The sequence below is a fragment of the Moschus berezovskii genome, chromosome 18 (genome assembly GCF_049115385.1).
Source record: "Moschus berezovskii isolate FMDL1 chromosome 18, NW_MosBer_1.0, whole genome shotgun sequence".
Taxonomy (NCBI): domain Eukaryota; kingdom Metazoa; phylum Chordata; class Mammalia; order Artiodactyla; family Moschidae; genus Moschus; species Moschus berezovskii.
The window spans coordinates 36799204-36823519 of NC_142477.1; the positions used below are offsets into that span (position 1 = coordinate 36799204).

Consider the following 24316-nt stretch of genomic DNA (forward strand, 5'->3'; position numbering starts at 1 on the left):
AATTTCTTAATATTTGGTATAAATATCTTACTTTTTGAACCTAAAAATTACATTTACAAATTAATATTTATGAAACCACTCTTTACATGGGCCCAAAGATGCTCATTAGAGGGTAATGATCAATAAGGAACTGGCTAAGGGGATTTTGCTTTGTCTTGCCAGTGAAATATAATGTGTCCATAAAAATGATTGCTCTGGAGACTGAATAATACATGGAAAGGTACCTATGTTAGGATGTTAAATGAAAACATGTGTGTATGTGTACATAAATCCATCCACATGCACACAACTATAAACATCTCCTGGAGAAGGAAATGGCAACCCACTCCAGTGCTCTTGCCTAGAAAATCCCATGGGTAGAGGAGCCTGGCAGGCTACAGTTCATGGGGTTACAACGAGTTGGACACTACTGAGCAACTTCACTTTCCTTTACATGATGAGAAACAAGAATACTGAAGGGCAATAAAGCAAAATACCAAAGTGCATATGCATTAGGGTGCTGACTTTTAAAAAATTTTTCATTAACGTATTTAACTTAGTTTTATGATATATAAAGTTTTAACCTGACATAAAAACACACCACCGAATGATCAATGTTTCAGGCATGCTTCCATCTTTATATTTAACAGTGAGTGTCCTGTGTAAATATCAGCATTTAATTCTCTATGTCTGAGAGTATGAAGGTGGATACGCTGTCACTCTTCTCTGCCAGAATGAAGACAGCAGAGTGCTATTTGAATAGACAGCAGAGGCTGAAATTCAGGTGAGCACATGGACACTATGATCGCCCTGCTAAGGTTTAGTAAGCAGAGTGACATTTGACCAAGTCGGCCGAGGTGCAGCTGAAGGATCAGGCTGTATCAAAATCAACTCACACTTGGTAGGGCTGTTGGATCTCCTTGCTAACCTAGATGTATCTTTATGATTCTCACACCAATCAGCCATTTATATTGTACTTCCCGTGTTCTGAAATACCACACAAGTCATGCAAAGGGTTCAACCCAAGCTGAAACAGAAGGAGTGGGTAGATGACGTTCTCTTCTTCTCTGAGGAGGCTCTGCTAAGGCAGGGCTGGCTGACTTTCTCTCCAGGGTGTCCTGGGACAAATGATTAAAACTTAAAGCTTAAAATCCTAGGATAGAGGAACCTAGCAGGATAGAGGAGCCTAGCAGGCTACAGTCCATGGGGATGCAAAAGAGTGGGACATAACTTAGCAACTAAACAATAACAACAATCCTTGCACAGAAAAGAGAACAAAAGGGATGCGGAATTGAAAAAGTACTTGTTAACCACAATGAAGTCTCGATGACTTCATGTTCCTTACAAATGCTCCTCAGGGAAATATTTTTTTATTTTCTGCTTAAGTAGCTTTTGCTTCTCAGAGTGTCCAGCCCTCCTGGGCAGTGGGGGCAGGATCCTCGGCAGGAACAAGCAGGACTGGCTCTTATGGATGCCCCTGAGGGCTGCTGGCAGCGCACATTTGACCTGGACAGATTTCCAGAGGTTTGGGGTTTTTCAAAACGTCACGCATTTTGAAATGAACATATGACCTATTATTTCTAAAGGTTGTGTGCTGTGTGCTCACTCGAGTCCAACTGTTTGCGACCCCATGGACTGTAGCCCACCAGGCTTCTCTGTCCATGGGATTCTCCAGGCAAGAATACTGGAGTAGGTTGTCATTTCCTTCTCCATTCCAAAGTTAGCTCTTGGTTTTCTATACTGAAGGAGAGAAAGAAAGAAATCAGTACTACAAAAATTGTCTCACTGTCGCTGGATCCCTTTCCATGATTACCTCCTGGGGGGCAGGGGGTAGAAGGAGCAAGTGGACAAGTGGAGCAAAGTACATGAGAGGAAGCCAGGGAGAAGGAGGCTGTGTTCTTCTGTCTCCTTCCCTCCATCACTTTGATTCTCTTTGCTGTATTGCTCATTCTGGCGTTTCGGCATATAGTTGTCATTGTTTTATAGGCAGTAGTAACAAGGCATACATGCATGCTAAGTTGCTTCAGTCGTGTCTGACTCTTTGCAACCCGATAGACTGTAGCCCCCAGTCTGTCCATGGGATTCTCCAGGCAAAAATACTGGAGTGGGTTGCTTTGCCCTCCTCCAGGGGATTTTCCTGATCCAGGGATCAAAGCTGCTTCTCTTATGTTTCCTGCTTTGGCAGGTGGGTTCTTTACCACTAGTGCTAGTTGCCCTAATTTTATAGGCAGTAGTAATAATAGAGGCAGAAAATTCCAGAACAGACTTGGACAGGATCCAAAAGAAGAAAAGAGAGTAACAGAGTTTACTATTAAAGCCCCCAAATGAGTGAAGAGCCCCAAGTACCAGAACAGCCCCAACTCCTGCCTTCAGAGCCCTCGAGAGCCCATGTTCTACAAATGTCCATGTACTCCTGTCCAGCTTCTAGCATCTGTCTGCAGCTGGACTGTGCCTACACGGCTGAGGCCAACCAATGAAACCTGAGCAGAAGTGGTCTGCATCACTCCAGGCCAAGGCCGTTATGAAGGGCCAGTCTGCCTCTTCAATTTCTCCCCTCCCAGTGGGGCAATTTCAGATGTCTCAGCTACAAGACAAAGCAGGGTCATCTGATCTATGTCAGGTTTAGAATGGGATAAAAATAAACCTTCACTGTGTTCCTAAGATTTTGATTTGTTACTGCAGCAGAACTTGTCCTATCCTGACATATTTAACAGCAAGGAACCTCTCTAATGCTTGATTTTATGAGAGAAAACTATTATTCCTGTAGCTATGAAAAACTGATCAATTGGAGACAGAAGAAGACCATTGGGCTAGGAATCAGGAGAGCTGGTTATGGTCTGGATGTGGTCATATTTGAAAGGATGCCTCTGGTAGGTGGTTTGACTTCTGTGGTCCTCAACCAGAGCAGTTAAAATCTTTGTGTTTTGCTTTTTAAGAAGACATGCAGGTTGCCACAAAGCACTGGATTTGAGCTCCATGACACCCTTGAGTGTCGGGATGGGGTTGGAGGTGGGAGGGAGGTTCAAAAGGGAGGGGACATGGGTGTACCTGTGGCTGGTTCATGTTGATGTACGGCAGAAACCAACAGAATACTGTAAAGCAATTATCCTCCAATTAAAAATAAATAAGTAAGTAAAAAGACATGTAGGGACTTCCCTGGCAGTCCAGTGGCTAAGACTCCAAGCTCCCAATGCAGGGAGCCTGGGTTCCACCCTTGGTCAGGGAACTAGATCCCACATGCTGCAACTAAGAGTTAGCAGACCACAACTAAAGATTCCAGATGCTGAAACGAAGACACAGCAGAGCCAAATAAACAAATACAGAAAATATATAAAAGACTTAAACTCTATGTAAACAAAACCTTTCATGAGGATAGTATATAAAGCTGATTTTAAAAAAAAACGAAAAGACTGCCTCTTTGTTTATACCATGCCTGACACATTTACTACCCATAGAAGCCCCTGGGCACTCTTTGTAGAACCCTGCAGACCCAGGGGCATGAGTGCAAACTGCCGGCTTGAAATGTCTCCATGGCTTATTCTGAAGCTGACGTGGTTCGTAGAGAGAGCATCTGTTCTTACCTGTTCCACATGTTACACTGCACTCTGTCCAGCGGCCATACTGCCAGAAGTACACCAGCTTCTCCACGTCATTGTCAAGGCCATCCTTCCGGATTGTGTACTCATACTTGATACCAGGGTTAGTCACCTGGAATAGAAGCTAAAGGGCAAGAGAGGGGTCGTTACCAAACTCCGATGTGACCTTATACTGCAAATCATAGTCACGTAAAACTCCTGCCCAATGTCCACCACCTTAAAGTAGTCATGAAGGCATGCACTGGAACAAACGCCATTAAATAAATACGTCTACTTCTACCTGTAAGTCTACATATGTCTACATCTAATCTGCCCCAATCTATTATTTCTTGACTGAATTCCCCAACTCTAATCATATGGGAATTATTCTGAGGGGTTAACCACAGTACCCTTTCCAACAGTAGCTGGTAGGTCACTTTGTGCCCTTGCATACCTACTAACTTTGTGATTATGGGTAATTTCCTTGATCTCTTTGTGCCTTACTTTCCTTATCAACAAGGTAAGGATAATTACAGCATGACTAAGGATTGTTGATGAGGGCTAAATAAATTATCGTAATGTGATTAGATATGGTTAGATCTGTGCCTGGCATATAGTTAGCACTCAGTAAACTTTAATTTGGTTGTTGTTATTGCTTTATGATGCCCTCTTCTAGCTCTTAGGCTGATTTCTTTACAGCATATAATTCTGGCGTTAAAATGGTCATGGGTTTTAGCCAAAGCATAAAATTGTAATCAGAATTTGGGACCTTCTCCTCCTTTCGCTCTCCGGCAGGCAATCTAGTTATCAGGTATTTGAAATAGATTCATCTTACATTAAAGGTGGTGGATTGGTTGCTCCATGGAATTGCAGGTCCCCATATATAAAACTTTTCCCTGGTGGGCCTCTAAAATGTAAGGTCTTCTGACATTTATGGATCATGGCTGTCAAGCCTTGACTTCCAGCTTCTGTGAATGCTCTGATCTCTGGTTCTGAAACGACTTTCCTCTAAATTCTGAATATAGTTAGATGTTACTATCTCTTGGGCCATTTGTAATCCCCAACCTGCCTTGCCTCTGCTGGTATAATTATCCCACTCCTTTTCTACAGTTCTTTGCCAGTATGGTAGACAAATCACTTCTGCCTTTGAAGAGCACATCCTATATCTAAATATATTTCTCCTCCAAGGGTTTTAGAAAGTCAAATCTTTTGTCTTAGGACAACCACATCAGAACACGTGAAAGAACCATGTCCGTTCATTACCACTGCTGGAAAGCTATCCGAAAACTCTTTTAACAGGCTGACATAGATTGGTCTGTCGTTTTCATATCCAAGGAAAAACTCATCCTGAAATAAATAGCCTGCATTGACCATACTGGAAACTGAAATCCATGGACGATCTTAGGGCCCCTGGCATTCCATCATGAGAGTTTCAGCAATTTTAGGCAGTAAAGGATTAGCAGCACTTCCCACCTTGTTCCTTGCTAAAAGGAGGTTCAATGATTCTTAATGAAGGTGTGCTAAGTCACTTCAGTCATGTCCGACTCTTTGCGACCCTATAGACTGTAGCCTGCCAGGCCCCTCTCTCTATGGTGTTCCTCCAGGCAAAATCCTGGAGTGGGTTGCCGTGCCCTCTTGCAGGGGATCTTCCCAACCGAGGGATCGAACCTGCATCTCTTATGTCTCCTGCATTGGCAGGCAGGTTCTTTACCACTAGAGCCATACCCTCTCACAAATACTTTGGCAAAGAAAATTACAAAGATCCTAACTAGCGTAAACGTCAGCAGTTCCCTTCACTTCTGCATTACCTGGATCCACACCGACTCATTGGTGGGACCCGCGGCCATCAGCTTCTCCAGGTCTCCTTTTCTGTCATATTGAAAGATGGTCCCTGCCAGCTTGTAGTTCCCATTCCACTGGATAATAAATCCTCCATTGAGGTAATATTTTTCAGGGTCTTCACTCCTGATGGCCAGAAAGTTTCCAGCTCCTTCAACCTCCATTACCCGTATGTCCCTGGCTCCTTTTGGAATCAGTCCGATGTCAACATAACCTAAGGAGAAAAGAGAAGCATGCAAGCTTAGCTGAACACAGTCTCTTTCCAACCCTTTATTCATGCTTTTTCCAGCATCTCAACCATTTAGTGCCCTTGTCTTCCTGCCGGGTAAGGTTACTGAGACTGGCAGAGGCACTAATCATGGGGAACTTTAAGGAGCTTGGCCATGAGTAGAAATCTCAGGAGCTTTGTGACTCAGTACATAATCAGTTTTATGAGAGGAGAGGTGAAATAAATGCAGATCAGGTTCTGAAGCTTTTGTGGTTGATCCAGCATTTATTTTTCTGTGATTTCCTGTTGATAGTTCGAAATGTTACAGCCCCTAGCCAGCTTCCCATTTGCATTTCTGCTTCCCCATTTGTTGCTGCGATCAGATTAATCTTCCTGAACACTTGCAATGGCTACATCTTTTGCCTCATCCTCATTGCCTGAAAATTAAAGACAGGTGAGGAAATAATTTAATCATAGCTTAAATTCATTAGGAGAATTCTGTAGGGAATTTTGGATTGATTGCCACCTGGCACACTTCAATACACCTTAGGATGAGAAACTCAGCTCTGCGCACAGCTTTTTATATTGCTGGACAATTATATTCATTAAAAAGTTTTTTTTCATATTTTCTTATGTTTTGATGAAATATAAACTTATGTTCTAATCTCACGTGTTCTAATCCAACATTCTCAAAAAACAGAACATCCACTTAAAGACCATGATCAATTCTAGCTACAGTCTTATCCTCGCTTATTGGTTATTACGGTAGGAGACCTAAAGGCAAGAAACAGAATTAAAACATGAAGGGTTTCCTCTTCGCCAGACTCTAAGCTAAGCCCTTTATGCATTCATCCTATTTATGCTTCTTAAGAACATAAGAAGCATATGTTCATCACCTCATAGCTGTGATAAAAAGGAAAGACTCTGGGGAAGGCAGTGGGAAAGGAGTACTGGGCATGGGAGTCAGACATCAATTTTAGTTTCTGCATCTCCACGAATAAGCTCCATGATGTCCATCAACTTATTCAACTGCTTTGAATGTCATCTGTAAAAGCAAGGAGCTTGAATGAGATGATGTCTAACATCCTTCCTAGTGCTGATAATCAATTATTTTGCCATTTCTAGGCTAAATTTTCTTTGTTCCTTTACTTTTTCCATACAAAACTTGATTTTAAGATCTTGATCATCCTGTTCATTTCCCACTGGATTTATCCTAGGTTTTATTCTGACTAATAAGCAAGCCCTCCTCTCTGTCACCTAAAAGTGCCCTGACTGCTTTCTTTCCCACAGCATAGAATCCTGGGTGTTAAAACCCACAACAGGCCAGCAGGAATGATTTACTCAGAAGTTGGGTACAGACCACAACTTCAGCCCTATTTTTCAAACTGGCAGCTACCATCCAAAGGAAAACTGTACGGCATGGAGCACTTGATTAAATTCCACTAGGTCCTTACAGACTCACCCGAGACACTTGATTTACAAGTGTAAACTACTAATTTACAAGTTGTAAACTACTAATTTACAACTAGCAGGGCAAAATATTTATCACATGTAACTGAGGGTGATGCAATTGTTTAAAAAGCCTTTGGAACACTGCTTCCTACAGCCATAGCAGAGCTTCTCATAGCAGAGCTCATGCAGAAAAGTCAACTGACATTAAATAGTATGCTGTTGTTGTTTAGTCCCTCAGTTGTGTCTGACTCTTTTGAGACCCCATGGACTGTAGCCCTCCAGGCTCCTCTGTCCATGGGGTTTCTCAGGCAAGAATACTGGAGTGGGTTCCCATTTCCTTCTCCAGGGGATCTTCCAGACCCAGGGACTGAACCCATGTCTCCTGCATTAGCAAGTGGATTCTTTACCACTGAGCCATCTGGAAAGCCCATCAAATAGTATGATAACCACCATATCACTTGTCTTAAAACAAACAAAAAACTGAACAAAATAAAAAAGCTATGAGAAATAGATGAGAAAACAATCCCCAAGAGTTTGCCTTTTATCTTTCACTTAAGAATATTAAAATTAGAAATATTTATTGTGTGTAGATTCTGCCATATTAAAAGGGGAAGTACATCACATTTAAAATAAAAGATTTCATTGAATACAATCTCTGCTTCTGAACAGTTTGTAGACAGAAGATGCAAACTGAGGCAGATTTAGCCATGAGCAAAAGTAACACATATTTATAATATATTTTTGCAAAAGAACACCAAAGAGAAACCCCCAAAATAAAATTCTGATATTTGGATTTAAAAAGAACCATAACATATCCACAGACTCTTTGACACACGACAAAATAGCCCACAATAGACAGGAGTGTAGAATGAAAAGTAAAAGTTTCCATTTCCCTCCACCCAGAGTCTGAAATCCCAAAGATAATTACACTTAATATTCTCTTGGATTCTTTTTCGAAACCTTTCTTTACACTTACAAACACATATACACATGCTTTTTTAAACAAGTGATATCATACTATATGAACATTTTAACTATTGCTTTTTAAATTTAATGTACTTTACACATCTTTCCACATTTTTTGAGCATTTTAACAACTGCCAAAATGACATAAACCCATTTTTTAACCAACACACTGTTAATGGACATTTAGGTGGAAGGGAATGACCATCTATCTACAAAATGAAGAAATGTTTTCCAAGAGAGGAGGCAACCTATGCTATGTCACACAGATACACACACACACACACACACCTATAACCAGGATTTGTTAAACAAGTAAAACAGTGTTTTTAATGAAAAAGTGTGATTGGTAGAACAGAGCTGAAAAAATCCCCTTGAATGTCTCATATTCATGGGTCTTTCTTTACAGAAATGAGAATCATATAAAAAAGTTGTAGCGGTGAAGGGTTATTGAGACATTTATTCTATGTCAAGGGGAAATTTTCAGGGTTGGTAAGAATATCCCTCAAGTAGTAAGAACGATTAAAATATTCATTCAGCAAATCACTTTTCTTTCATTTTTCCCAGTAAACACTATCCTTTTGCACCAGTGTTGGGGAAAGTGGAAAGACATAATCTTGACCTCAAAGAAGAAGTCTCTTCTTTGTCCATGGAGACCACCTGGAAAAACCATCCCTGAGTCTAAACATCTTAAGCTAAAAGAATATTCAGGACCTTTGAGGATGGGGCAGAAGACTGGTCTAACTTCTGAAGACATATCATAGGAGCAACAGTAGATTACTGGTGCTAATATGCATCTTATCCAACTATTCGAAAAAAGGGATTTGCTCACTGGCTTATTTTGTTTCCAGTCTGTCACTTCAAATAAAAATGTGTTTATGAAGGGGTCATATTGTTAACCCATGCAATTTATCTACAACTACCAGATTGCCTTTTCCTTTTATAAAAAAACTTGTTCTGTCAGTTTGTGGCAAGCAAGATGATCCTCACTGCAGGCCAAGATGTCATGGTTTCTGTGAGGAAAGATATTTTTTTCACCTGGGAAAGACAGATCACTCCTCTGAAGCCTGGCTTGACGGCAGTGACACACTGGTGTCTGGTTCAGATTCAAACCTGCATTTGACCTGCTCACAAATCACAGTGAGGAAGAACTACATATAATTGTAATCATCAGTTAGATTTTTTGAGAATTAAACTGCTCCGGGTTTGGAACTTAAGGCTCAATTATTTCAAAAGAGGGTAGGAAGGGGCCTGGAGTCATGGAACACACCATGAGCAACTAAGATCCTCTTGTTATTGTGTTGGTTAAAAAGTTCATCCAGGTTTTTCCATAAGATCTTACAGAAAATTTTGAATGAATTTTTTGGCCAACCCAATAGAAACTGGTGGAAACAGCAGAGGGAACAGATGGAGGCTTCCTGACTCTGAACACTTCCAGGGTAAAGGCCCACAGTCCTGAGCCCAGGAGGTCTTTCAGCTCTTCTGATGGGAGAACTTCTGTGTAAAGTGTCCATTCTCCCTACTCCCTCCAACTCAAGGTTTCCCAGAAAGTATGACTTAGAATAGTTTCCAAGCAAATGTGTGTGGTATTTTGATAAATATGATTTCAAGAAAGCCATGTCCTCTCTCATCATTATCTCCTAACTTCTGCCTCCAATTCTGTCTCTGGGATGTTTTCTTATGTGATTCTCATCCCCTTTACATGAACTTCTTTAGTCCAGGCCCTTATCTCCTGGACCTGGGTTGATATCCCAGCACTGGGCTCTCCTATTCCAGGCAATTTTGTATGTCATTGGCAAACTAGTCTTTCTATGACACTGACCTTCTGATGTCATTTCACCTTCCTAAAATCTTATAATGGCCCCATATGTGCTGTGCTAAGTCACGTCAGTCGTATCTGACTCTTTGCAACCCTATGGACTGTAGCCTGCCAGGCTCCTCTGTCCATGGGATTCTCCAGGCAAGACTAGAGCTGGTTGCCATCCCCTATTCCAGGGGATCTTCCTGACCCAGGGATCAAACCAGTGTTCTTATGTCTCCTGCATTGGCAGGCAGGTTCTTTACCACTAGCATCATCCTGGAAGCCCCAGAATGGTCCCTATTCTCTCTTAAATCAATAGGAAATAAACTGAATATTATGGGACAGCCTAGGAGCAACTTTGAGTCATGAAGCATATCATTTCTTCTTAAAAGCATCTCAAGTCCCACTGCCCAGACTTGAACAGACCCTGCATTCAACACTGAGGCCACAGCCCCGACCTGTGCTGTGAGTGCTCTTAATGGGCTCTGTTCATATTCATAATCACATTAGTTTGTCATAGAGCCTAGAGGCCCCAGGCCAAAGTTCAGAATGTGCTTCAATATAGAATTAAGATGGGAATTTAAGTTATAATTTTTGTCAATGCTGAATTCTATGTGAATTTAATCTTTTGACCATAAAGATCAGTGGCAGAACCTAGGGAGCTGCAGCCAGAAGAATTAAGCACATAAACACACAAAATTAAAACAGGATGGGATCCAGGGGGTCAGGTATACAATTTCAGGCAGCTGCTGCTTTTCCTCCATTCCAGGAATCTCTACTTCTAAAGATACAGATATTAGTAGCAAGAGTTTAAGAACAGGGACATTCTGTGTGTTTCTTCTACTCTCTAGACTCTAGACCCTTTTTCAGCATGCTGAATTGTAGAAATGAAAACCTGTAAGTAAGGTATATTCAGTTCAGTTCAGTCACTCAGTGGTGTCCGACTCTTTGTGACCCCAAGAATCACAGGACGCCAGGCCTCCCTGTCCATCACCAACTCCTGGAGTTCACTCAAACTCATGTCCATCGAGTCGGTGATGCCATCCAGCCATCTCATTCTCTGTTGTCCCCTTCTCCTCCCACCCCCAATCCCTCCCAGCATCAGAGTCTTTTCCAGTGAGTCAACTCTTCACATGAGGTGGCCAAAGTATTGGAGTTTCAGCTTTAGCATCAGTCCTTCCATTAACACCCAGGACTGATCTCCTTTAGAATGGATTGGTTAGATCTCCTTGCAGTACAAGGGACTCTCAAGAGTCTTCTCCAGCACCACAGTTCAAAAGCATCAATTCTTCCGTGCTCAGCTTTCTTCACAATCCAACTCTCATATCCATACATGACCACGGGAAAAACCATAGCCTTGACTAGATGGACCTTTGTGGCAAAGTAATGTCTCTGCTTTTTAACATGCTATCTAGGCTGGTCATAACTTTCCTTCCAAGGAGTAAGCATCTTTTAATTTCATGGCTGCAATCAGCATCTGCAGTGATTTTGGAGCCCCAAAAAATAAAGTCTGACACTGTTTCCACTGTTTCCCCATTTATTTCCCATGAAGTGATGGGACCAGATGCCATGATCTTTGTTTTCTGAATGTTGAGCTTCAAGCCAACCTTTTCACTCTCCTCTTTCACTTTCATCAAGAGGCCTTTGAGTTCCTCTTCACTTTCTGCCATAAGGGTGGTGTCATCTTCATATCTGAGGTTATTGATATTTCTCCCAGCAATCTTGATTCCAGCTTGTGCTTCTTCCAGCCCAGCGTTCCTCATGATGTACTCTGCATATAAGTTAAAAAAGCAAGGTGACAATATACAACCTTGACGTACTCCTTTTCCTATTTAGAACCAGTCTGTTGTTCCATGTCCAGTTCTGACTGTTGCTTCCTGACCTGCATACAGGTTTCTCAAGAGGCAGGTCAGGTGGTCTGGTATTCCCATCTCTTTCAGAATGTTCCACAGTTTGTTGTGATCCACACAGTCAAAGGCTTTGGCATAGTCAATGAAGCAGAAATAGATGTTTCTCTGGAACCTTCTTGCTTTCTCCATTATCCAGCAGATGTTAGCAATTTGATCTCTGGTGCCTCTGCCTTTTCTAAAACCTGCTTGAACATCTGGGAGTTCACGGTTTACATACTGCTGAAGCCTGGCTTGGAGAATTTTGAGCATGACTTTACTTGTGTGTGAGATGAGTGCAATTGTGTGGTAGTTTAAGCATTCTTTGGCATTGCCTTTCTTTGGGATTGGGATGAAAATTGATCTTTTCCAGTTCTGTGGCCACTGCTGAGTTTTCCAAATTTGCTGGCATATTGAGTGCAGCACTTTCACAGCATCATCTTTCAGGATTTGAAATAGCTCAACTGGAATTCCATCACCTCCACTAGCTTTGTTCACAGTGATGCTTTCTAAGGCCCACTTGACTTCACATTCCAAGATGTCTGGCTTTAGGTGAGTGATCACACCATTGTGATTATCTGGATCGTGAAGATCTTTTTTGTACAGTTCTTCTGTGTATTCTTGCCACCTCTTCTTAATATCTTCTGCTTCTGTTAGGTCCATACCATTTCTGTCCTTTATTGAGCCCATCTTTGCATCATGAAGTGTTCCCTTGGTATCTCTAATTATCTTGAAGAGATCTCTTGTCTTTCCTATTCTGTTGTTTTCCTCTATTTCTTTGCAATGATCGCTGAGGAAGCCTTTCTTATCTCTCCTTGCTATTCTTTGGAACTCTGCATTCAGATGCTTATATCTTTCCTTTTCTCCTTTGCTTTTCACTTCTCTTTTTTTTGAAGCTATTTGTAAGGCCTCCTCAGGCAGCCATTTTGTTTTTTTGCATTTCTTTTCCATGGGGATGGTCTTGATCTCTGTCTCCTGTACAATGTCACGAACCTTCATCCATAGTTCATCAGTCACTCTATCAGATCTAGTTCCTTAAATCTATTTCTCACTTCCACTGTATAATCATAAGGGATTTGATTTAGGTCATATCTGAATGGTCTAGTGGTCTTCCCTACTTTCTTCAACTTAAATCTGAATTTGACAATAAGGAGTTCATGATCTGAGCCACAGTTCAGCTCCCAGTCTTGTTTTTGCTAACTGTATAGAGTTTCTCCATCTTTGACTGCAAAGAATATAATCAATCTGATTTTGGTGTTGAACATCTGGTGATGTCCATGTGTAAAATCTTCTCTTATGTTGTTGAAAGAGGGTGTTTGCTATGACCAGTGCGTTCTCTTGGCAAAACTCTATTAGCCTTTGCCCTGTTTCATTCCGTGCTCCAAGGCCAAATTTCCCTGTTACTCCAGGTGATTCTTGACTTCCTACTTTTGCATTCCAGTCCCGTATAATGAAAAGGACATCTTTTATGGGTGTTAGTTCTAAAAGGTCTTGTAGGTCTTCATAGAACCATTCAACTTCAGCTTCTTCAGCATTACTGGTTGGGGCATAGGCTTGGATTCAGTTCAGTTCAGTTCAGTCGCTCAGTTGTGTCTGACTCTCTGCAACCCCATGAATCACAGCACGCCAGGCCTCCCTGTCCATCACCAACTCCCGGAGTTCACTCAAACTCATGTCTATCACCAACTCCCGGAGTTCACTCAAACTCATCCAGCCATCTCATTCTCTGTCGTCCCCTTCTCCTCCCGCTCCCAACCTTTCCCAGCATCAGAGTCTTTTCCAGTGAGTCAACTCTTCACATGAGGTGGCCAAAGTATTGGAGTTTCAGCCTTAGCATCAGTCCTTCCAATGAACACCCAGGATTGATCTCCTTTAGAATGGACGGGTTGGATCTCTTTGCAGTACAAGGGACTCTCAAGAGTCTTCTCCAACACCACAGTTCAAAGCATCAATTCTTCGGCGATCAGCTTTCTTAACAGTCCACATCTCACATCCATACATGACCACGGGAAAAACCATAGCCTTGACTAGACGGACCTTGGTTGGCAAAGTAATGTCTCTGCTTTTTAATATACTATCTAGGTTGGTCATAACTTTCCTTCCAAGGAGTAAGCGTCTTTTAATTTCATGGCTGCAATCAGCATCTGCAGTGATTTTGTAGCCCAAAAAGATAAAGTCTGACACTGTTTCCACTGTTTTTCCATCTATTTCCCATGAAGTGATGGGACCAGATGCCATGATCTTTGTTTTCTGAATGCTGAGCTTCAAGCCAACCTTTTCATTCTCCTCTTTCACTTTCATCAAGAGGCTTTTGAGTTCCTCTTCACTTTCTGCCATAAGGGTGGTGTCATCTGCATATCTGAGGTTATTAAGATTTCTCCCAGCAATCTTGATTCCAGCTTGTGCTTCTTCCAGCTCAGGGTTCCTCATGATGTACTCTGCATATAAGTTAAATAAGCAAGGTGACAATATACAGCCTTGACGTACCCCTTTTCCTATTTGGAACCAGTCTGTTTTTCCTTACTGTAATACTAAATGGTTTGCCTTGGAAACGAACAGAGATCATTGTGTCATTTTTGAGATTGCATCCAAGTACTGCATTTCAGACTCTTTTGTTGACCATGATGGGCACTCCATTTCTTCTAAGGGATTCCTGCCCACAGTAGTAAATATAATGGTCATCTGAGTTAAATTCACCCATTGTGGAAATTGAATTAAGTATTGTGCCAAAAGACTATGTGCATCAAGTCTACTCAATAGATATGCAAATGTATCATTTAAAATATAAACTTAAAAGTGAATTTTATATGGTAACTGTTCTAGTTCCATAAAAAGATTTTAAACAAAAGTTGTGTATATTCTGGTTAGGACTAAATAAAGGAGGTAGGAATCAAGGCTGGTGGTTTGTGTCCTGAGTTAAGTGACACAATTAGCCGTAGGAGAGTTCCAGGATGCTCAGAGACTGTGGTCCCTTGTTGCCAGCATCAGAAAAAAGCAGGTCCATGTGAATAAGCCCAGGATTTGGATTAGTGGTCAGAGGACCTGGCATTGGTGGGGTCAAGGGAAGTCAATAAAGGCCACAGGAGTCCAAAGGGGTGGTTTTAGGAAGTCAATTAGATTAAGTGCAAGAAGTTAAAAAATGCCAGGAAAGAGCTAGCTAATATTAAAGATCAAGGTAGGTGAGTATTGCAGAATCAAGGCGATTAGGCAGCAGGAAATAAATCATGCTGAGGAACTGGGCAACAAGGGGTCAGAGTTCTAGGCCAAAGAGAATGGGCTGCAGGAGTTTGGGATGAAGGCCAAGGCTCTGAGTGGCAAGCTCAGAAAAAGGGCACCACCAAGTTGGTGCCCTTGGAAGAAGAGGGCTTAATATTCTCCCAACTTCCTTTTGAAACAGGCTTCTAATTTAAATCCTCCCTAAGAGCGAAATGTCACAGTGGATTCCTGGTTGTTTCATCACCCAGAGAGTGTGAGAAAACAAGCAGTGGGAAGAGTCACCATCTTACTCATTATTCTGTCCCCTAAGAAGTCAAGAAACACCAGGAGTAACAGGCAAATTTGGCCTTGGAGCACGAAATGAAGCAGGGCAAAGGCTAATAGAGTTTTGCCAAGAGAACGCACTGGTCATAGCAAACACCCTCTTCCAACAACACAAGAGAAGACTCTACACATGGACATCACCAGATGGTCAACACCGAAATCAGATTGATTATATTCTTTGCAGCCAAAGATGGAGAAGCTCTATACAGTTAGCAAAAACAAGACCAGGAGCTGACTGTGGCTCAGATCATGAACTGCTTATTGCCAAATTCAGACTTAAATTGAAGAAAGTAGGGAAAACCACTAGACCATTCAGATATGACCTAAATCAAATCCCTTATGATTATACAGTGGAAGTAAGAAATAGATTTAAGGGTCTAGATCTGATAGATAGAGTGACTAATGAACTCTGGACGGAGGTTCATGACATTGCACAGGAGACAGGGACCAAGACCATCCCCATGGAAAAGAAATGCAAAAAAGCAAAATGGCTGTCTGAGGAGGCCTTACAAATAGCTGTGAAAAGAAGAGAAGCGAAAAGTAAAGGAGGAAAGGAAAGATATAAGCATCTGAATGCAGAGTTCCAAAGAATAGCAAGGAGAGATAAGAAAGGCTTCCTCAGCGATCAATGCAAAGAAATAGAGAAAACAACAGAATAGGAAAAACAACAGAATAGGAAAAACAAGAGATCTTTTCAAGAAAATTAGAGATATCAAGGGAACATTTCATGCAAAGATGGGCTCGATAAAGGACAGAAATGGTATGGACCTAACAGAAGCAGAAGATATTAAGAAGAGGTGGCAAGAATACACAGAAGAACTATACAAAAAAGATCTTCACGACAAAGATAATCACGATGGCGTGATCACTCACCTGGAACCAGACATCTTGGAATGTGAAGTCAAGTGGGCCTTAGAGAGCATCACGACGAACAAAGCTAGTGGAGGTGATGGAATTCCAATTGAGCTATTTCAAATCCTGAAAGATGATGCTGTGAAAGTGCTGCACTCAATATGCTAGCAAATTTGGAAAACTCAGCAGTGGCCACAGAACTGGAAAAGATCAATTTTCATCCCAATCCCAAAGAAAGGCAATGCCAAAGAATGTTCAATACCGCACAATTGCACTCATCTCACACGCTAGTAAAGTCATGCTCAAAATTCTCCAAGCTAGGCTTCAGCAATATGTGAATCGTGAACTTCCAGTTGTTCAAGCAGGTTTTAGAAAAGGCAGAGGCACCAGAGATCAAATTGCCAACATCCGCTGGATTATGGAGAAAGCAAGAGAGTTCCAGAAAAACATCTATTTCTGCTTCATTGACTATGCCAAGGCCTTTGACTGTGTGGATCACAACAAACTGTGGAAAATTCTGAAAGAGATGGGAATCCCAGACCACCTGACCTGCCTCTTGAGAAACCTGTATGCAGGTCAGGAAGCAACAGTTAGAACTGGACATGGAACAACAGACTGGTTCCAAATAGGAAAAGGAGTACGTCAAGGTTGTATATTGTCACCCTGCTTATTTAACTTATATGCAGAGTACATCATGAGGAACGCTGGGCTGGAAGAAGCACAAGCTGGAATCAAGATTGCTGGGAGAAATATCAATAGCCTCAGATATGCAGATGACACCACCCTTTGGCAGAAAGTGAAGAGGAACTCAAAAGCCTCTTGATGAAAGTGAAAGAAGAGAGTGAAAAGGTTGGCTTGAAGCTCAACATTCAGAAAACGAAGATCATGGCATCTGGTCCCATTACTTCTTGGGAAATAGATGGGGAAACAGTGGAAACCATGTCAGACTTTATTTTTGGGGGCTCCAAAATCACTGCAGATGCTGATTGCAGCCATGAAATTAAAAGATGCTTACTCCTTGGAAGGAAAGTTATGACCAGCCTAGATAGCATGTTAAAAAGCAGAGACATTACTTTGCCACAAAGGTCCATCTAGTCAAGGCTATGGTTTTTCCCGTGGTCATGTATGGATGTGAGAGTTGGACTGTGAAGAAAGCTGATTGCCGAAGAATTGATGTTTTTGAACTGTGGTGCTGGAGAAGACTCTTGAGAGTCCCTTGGACTGCAAGGAGATCCAACCAGTCCATTCTAGAGGAGATCAATCCTGGGTGTTCATTGGAAGGACTTATGCTAAAGCTGAAACTCCAATACTTTGGCCACCTCATGCGACGAGTTGACTCACTGGAAAAGACTCTGATGCTGGGAGCGATTGGGGGTAGGAGGAGACGGGGACGACAGAGAAGAGGTGGCTGGATGGCATCACCGACTCGATGGACATGGGTTTGAGTGAACTCCGGGAGTCGGTGATGGACAGGGAGGCCTGGCGTGCTGTGATTCATGGGGTTGCTAAGAGTCGGACACAATTGAGCGACTGAACTGAACTGAACTGATGCTGAACGCTCAGTAGGTGCTCAATTAAAGTTTCTCAAGTAAAAGAGCAAGTAAGTGAACAAGTGAACCAGGGAGTTCCTGTGCATAGTACGCTGTACTCTGGGCCTAAGTTCTTCAAACTGAAGACCTTTTCCATCACAGTAACCATGTACTACACCTAGATGCCATTTTTTTTTCTCTTTCTCCATGAGATGAAATATAAGTTATTATGGAGGGTCTACAAGAGGATAGCCCTTTTGTTCCCCAAGCATGGTCCTACTTAAAGGACTAGATGTCACCATCTAGTATGCAGCATCAGATCTACTAAGCAGAGTTCCTCTTCCCAGAGAAAGATGGAAACTTAGCTGTTGGGACAATCCAGGGCAGCCATGAATAAAGACACCTTCTCCAAAAAACTCTGCCCAACTTCAACACTTAGATATCAACAAATGATCAACCTTGGTGCTGGGAATAGGGGAGGACAAAATTCACCATGGAGGGTTGGAAGGGGCCTCAGAAATGGCCCAGAGAGGTGGCTTCCCCAAGGTCAATGGTAATCTAGACCAGTAACCCAGTCTTTTTGCCTCTGAGCATACTTCGACTCCACATCATTCTCTCTGTTTCTTAGAAGCACTCACAAAAAATAAAGAAAAAGGCTTTACTAGTATTTCATACCTCCATCATCAAGAGCAGCAGCAGCCAGAGAGGAGGACGTATTGGGCATGACTGCCATGGACATCTCAAATGCAGACTTTTTCAACTATACTTCCAAGGAAAAAAAGCTGACAGCCAGAGTAAAGCAGGAAAAAAAAGAGAAGAACTCAGGCAGAAGCCATGGATCAGTCTGGCCATGCAAGCTTTGAAGGATTTTTGAATCCTTGTGAGTGAGCACATATTCTTGTTATTTCCTAGTCAAGGAGATAATTTTGCCACAAGAGCTAGTCTGCACCTATTGCCCAAGTTCGTTGCTTTTCAGGGTTGCTTGATGGTTTCTTACTTCCCTTCTTCCCTTAGAAGAAAGATACTGGGTTTTCTTTCAAGGTCATGGTTAAGAACAGTGATAACAAGGCTCTGGGGATCTCATGCACAAGTCCTGGAATAACAAAGCCATCTTCAATCAATCACAGTCCCGTGTTGCAGCTACGAACACACACTTGTTCTGGGAATAATTCTCCAGAAGGGACTATCACAAGCCACAGACTCTTGAGGGCAAATGGGACCCTCGTGACCAGCTTGCTGTCAACAACAGCATCTCTGGGTGGAGAGACAAAGAGAAAAGAATACTTTAGGACATGCACAAGAAGAGGAAGGATTCGGAGATTTCCATCTTTGGGCTGGCTCATCAATGAGCCAACTCATTGAAAAAGACCCTGATGCTAATGGCAACCCACTCCAGTGTTCTTGCCTGGAGAATCCCAGGGAAGGGGGAGCCTGGTGGGCTTCCGTCTATGGGGTCACACAGAGTCGGACACGACTGAAGTGACTTAGCAGCAGCAGCAGCAGCTGGGAAAGCTTGAAAGCAGGAAGAGAAGGGGATGACAGAGGGCTAGATGATTGGATGGTATCATTGATTCAATGGACACAAGTTTGACCAAACTTCAGGAGATGGTGAAGGACAGGGAAGCTTGGTCTGCTGCAGTCCATGGGGTCGCGAAAAGTGAGACATGACTGAGCAAGTGAATAACAATCTTTGTGCTAGAATCAGAAAGTGACTAAAACCCAATATTTTAATACTGGGTACTAGAAAAGACTCTGATGCTGGGAGGAATTGGGGGCAGGAGGAGAAGGGGACGACAGAGAATGAGATGGCTGGAGGGCATCACCGACTCAATGGAGGTGGGTTTGAGTGAACTTCGGGAGTTGGTGATGGACAGGGAGGCCTGGCTTGCTGTGATTCATGGGGTTGCAAAGAGTCAGACACGACTGAGCAACTGAACTGAACTGATGCATATTGTAACAATATTCACGCTGCAAAAGAGTTACAACACTCCAGCAAAACCACAGGCTGGACATTGAGGAGAAAATACCTACTCAGATATTATGTCAACATAACTAGAGAATAAAGATTTGCCTCCTTTAGCATCAAAGGAATATAGAATTCACCCTATGAAAGACTTTTTTCACTGAAATTTACATGAGTAAATTGAATACCTACTATATAGATATATATCTATATATTCATATATATTCAATATATATTCATATATATCCTTTGTTTGCTGATTTGGGGTTGGGTGGAGAAAAAGCCTGAAAGACAATTCAGCCTTCAAATTGCATTGTGTTAGAAAAAAAGATGGCACCCCACTCCAGTGTTGTTGACTGGAGAATCCCAGGGACAGGGGAGCCTGGTGGGCTGCCATCTATGGGATCGCACAGAGTCGGACACGACTGAAGTGACTTAGCAGCAGCAGCAGCAGAAAAAAAGAATACAATATAAGGTGCAAAAAGGGCAGCAACACAAGATAGCATGTAAACAAGTACAGAAAACAACGAATACACTGGGCGTCTTCCAGGAGAGGAACTTTCTTTTTTGATTTTGTCCTTTGCATAAATCATCCTCTCCAATACAATCTGATTCCCTTTCATAAAATTTTCCATCACTGTTTGGCCTCACTCAGACTGGGAGTGGTGGTGGTGGCAGCCAGCTTCTTTACAATGTTTCTAGCTTTATCGGGCACGTAGCAAAACTGGGTTCTGGCCAGTGTCCAGTGGGTATATGGAACACAGACCCCTAACTGGGTGCTGCAGAGTTTAGAATGAGTGCTTACTGGGTTTCTCCACTGTGCTGTGGGTGGCCATGCCAGAGGGCTTTGAGAAAGCTGTCAGTGCAAAAACAGCATAAAGTTGACATACTCTCTGGATGCCAAGAGCTATCAGAAAGCAGAAAGGCAACGGGGATAAAAATGCTCAGTGGTGGGCATATAGCCAGATGGACCACATTTCTGAGGTAGGTGTGGTAGAGGGAGGGCAACTCAAGATGTTTCTGGTCCATTTTCCTCACCCCTAGGACACCAGGGCAGAGATGAGATCCCAGAACTAAAACCTGATTTCCTAACGGCTTAAAAGGTTAAGTGTTAGAGATTTGAGAATGAAAACTCTGCTTTTCAAAGGAGTTACCATAACATTATGGAGAAAGTGAAAGTCACTTAGTCATATCCGACTTTTTGTGACCCCATGCACTATACAGTCCATGGAATTCTCCAGGCCAGAATACTGGAGTGGGTAGCCTTTCCCTTCTCCAGGGCATCTTCCCAACCCAGGGATTGAACCCAGGTCTCCCACATTGCAAGTGGATTCTTTACCAGCTGAGCCACCAGGGAAGCCCAAGAATACTGGAGTGGGTAGCATATTCCCTTCTCCAGCAGATGTTCCCAACTCAGGAATTGAACCGGGGTCTCCTGCATCACAGGCAGATTCTTTACCAACTGAGCTGTCAGGGAAGCTCTGTTATAGAGAAGGAAATGAAATCCACTCCAGTATTCTTGCCTAGAAAATCCCATGGACAGAAGAGGCTGGTGGACTACAGCCCAAAGGGTCATAAAGAGTTGGACACAACTGGGAGACTAAGCACACACACCATAATGTTAAGAGCATATCATGTCTGAGGCCACAAAAAAGAAACAAAACAGGATAAATAAAGGAATGCAATTTTAAGTCTGACTTTTACTAATCCAAGTAAATAACATCACATCTAAATAATGAAAAATATTTACATAACACCTTTGTAAAGACTGAATAAATATTAGCTATCACAGGACACTTGACCATACATCTAAGATAAATGGGTTGTCATTCACATCCTTACTAAAATGCAAAAGATGTTTCACGCATAATAATGCTTTCAGATAGTAGACATGAAATATAATCCCACAACGGTAATTTGAAAGGGCTGAACACGCATTTCACTTTACAGTTTTACCTTACTGATTCAATAGCCAAAGACCAAAAACGGGGATGGAAGTTAAATTTGGGTTATCCACTATTATGTGTACTAGGGAACAACAGGTCACTTAATGAATAATCTCTTGGGCAAACTTAGTCACTTCATCCCGGGTGGTAAGCATGTCTAGAAGGGAGGTGCCCCAGGATCCAACTTCTTCCCTGGGCGTCACCCCAGCTCCAGCACAGGGGTACTGTCCCATCTCTACCTGAGTGGAGCACACTGGCCTCCCTACTCCCAGCACCTGCTTTCCTTGGAATCCAGAGAATCAACCGCTGGATCCCTTACTTCCCCAGAGTAGCCTCAAGCAATGATTGATGAGAGCTGCCTTGTACTGTCTCAACTCCCTCTCTCCTGGGCAGGGAAATTTCTGAAGAACAACAACTTCTACACTGGCTCCCATATAAGGTAACTGGCTTAATGATACTCCCTTTCCTGTCTGGTTATTTCTGGGGAGGAGCGAGGGGGATGAGCTCTCCAACCCCAAAGATTATTAGTAGCCTGAAGCTGTTAACGGAAGAAATCTCAAAAAAGGTAATCATGGGGAAGGAAGGGTGGGGTGTGGGTAAGGAGGGCATGTTAGCTGGGAGAAGCCACTTGGAGAGACTTAAGGCACCACTGGGAGAGACCCTCTTCTGGGGAGGGGTTGGGAATAAGAGCAAATTGAAGTAACCCTGCCTTGCTTCTCCTCTGGTCCTAAAGCTACATCCTGATTCTTCTGTCTTTAAACCCACGGCTGGCTTCTCTGCCCTCAGTATGGAACCTGCCCCTTGTCTGCATCCTCTTCCACCAGCTTTTCATCCCTTCTCTCCCTCAGGTCTTGGTCCACTGGCCTTCAGCCCTGGATCCTCTCCCAGGAATCACACTATTAAACCTGGTCCTGTGGGCAGCCACTAAGCCATCTTAGATCCCTAGTGCAAGATAACGCTTCCTGTAGTTGCTTAGCAATCAATCCTTTTTCTACAACTGCCAAGGAGCCATTGTAGCCAAGGCTATATCTATTTTGAATTCTGTGAAAGTTTCAATCTGCTTAAAAAGTTACAATCTGTTACAAAAAATAGCACTCCATCTTGACCTGCATCCTCAGTCCCCTACCACTGCAATTATTTATTACCAGATCCTTCTTTCTGCTTAAACATCTTCTTCACAGTCTGGCAGGCCGAGCCATCCCCAAGGCACACACCACAGCGGTCCTCCGTGGCGTTGGAGTCGATCTCATAATCGCAGCCGACCATCTGTGGAGAAGAGAGGTTAAGGATGAGTGACACAGGCAGGAGATGCCACACCTGCCCTGGACCTCTGGCTCTTCTTCCCCCTTTGCTCTGGATGAGATCAGGGCTGAAGGCAGGCACATGTGTTTTACACTTGTTACATACAAAATGTACACATTAGTCATTGTTCTTATATCAGGTATTGACTACAGGGTGGGTGGCCAAGATATATACTTGGTGTCCAAGAAACAACTGGAAAGTGCCCTAAAACACTAACTCCCATGGATTAGAACACAGAAATACTGAACACTGACTTGTACATGGCAGGTAGTGGTGGTGGTTTAGTCTCTAAATCATGTCCGACTCTTCCAAGCCCAAGGATTGTAACCTACCAGGCTCCTCTGTCCATGGTATTCTCTAGGCAGGAATACTGGAGTGGGTTGCCATTTCCTTCTCCAGTACATGGCAGGAAGAATAATAAAGAATAGAAATGAAGTCTATAAAAAAAATTTCCTTTTCCTGGTGGCGGCCAGAGCAATACTCAAAGCATCTGCTGATGACGAAATAAATACTGCTTAGAGAGAAACGAGGTATGCACTGAATGGGTCTGCAGTTTCCCCTGAGCGAGAAGCAGAATTGAAAATGGTTTCAAAAACAAAACAGTGAAAAATGTCTTGGAATCAAGAGTCATTGGAGCAGCAAATCTCTTTCAGATGTGCAAACCTCATACCCTCTCCTCTCTAATGAGATTCCCAGGGATGATGCAATGGCTATAGTCATTCTCACCTATAGTCAGTCATTCACTCACTTTACTTTTCTGGTTTCATGCTGAGACCACTCCTGTCCCAGGCGGGATGAGATCTCGGATGTGCAGACCCACATCAGACTATTGGGACCCTCCTATGATCTCAGCCCCTACCACACATCACACTCATCGTATCCCAGCCATCCTGACCTCCTTCCTTCCAACTACACAGGAGAAACTGGTTGTTTCTCCCCTGAGCCAGGACTAATCTTGCTCATGTTCCCTGGACCTGATCCTTTCTCAGTGTTCTGTCCATTGGTCCTTCCCAGCCACCATCCTTCCCTCTCCACTGGTTCCTTCTCCTCTGCCTACCAGTGTAGCCAAGTCCTTCCCATCCAATTTCCATACTGGAAAAGGAGAGTATTAAATTTGGGGTGTTTGGTGGCATCAGATACCCAAGAATGGTAACATTTGGATATAAAGTCATGAAACATGTGAGCTTCCGCTGAAGTCCTTTGTCGCTGGCTCTTTTCTATGGCTTATATTCCTTAACCACATTTCAATGATAGAAAGAGGAAAACCACACCATATTCTTTTAGTGGGATTTTTCTTTTCTGTTTGGGAAGAAGAATTGTGCCCAGGTAGTTTTTTTTCTCTCTCTCAAAGATAAGTTCCTTTCTTATTTTAAAGCCACCTTGAATCAACTCAATGGAATAACCATTTAGGTCTTTAAATACACTCTCCCTCCACTAGCTAAAAAGAGAATGAATGCCCACAGATAGAAAATAGCACCATT

At 42.7% G+C, this 24316-nt stretch overlaps 1 protein-coding gene across 1 annotated transcript in view; it reads right to left on the minus strand.

The window, feature by feature from the left end:
- The window catches only part of ADAMTS12 (ADAM metallopeptidase with thrombospondin type 1 motif 12), a 391698-nt gene that overhangs the window by 99514 nt on the left and 267868 nt on the right, over positions 1 to 24316 (minus strand). The window contains exons 14-16 of the mRNA XM_055422207.2: positions 22679 to 22799; positions 5363 to 5607; positions 3561 to 3699 (exon numbers count right to left, since the gene is read on the minus strand). Of these exons, the coding sequence (XP_055278182.2) occupies positions 3561 to 3699; positions 5363 to 5607; positions 22679 to 22799 (505 nt within the window). The remainder of the gene's footprint in view (positions 1 to 3560; positions 3700 to 5362; positions 5608 to 22678; positions 22800 to 24316) is intronic.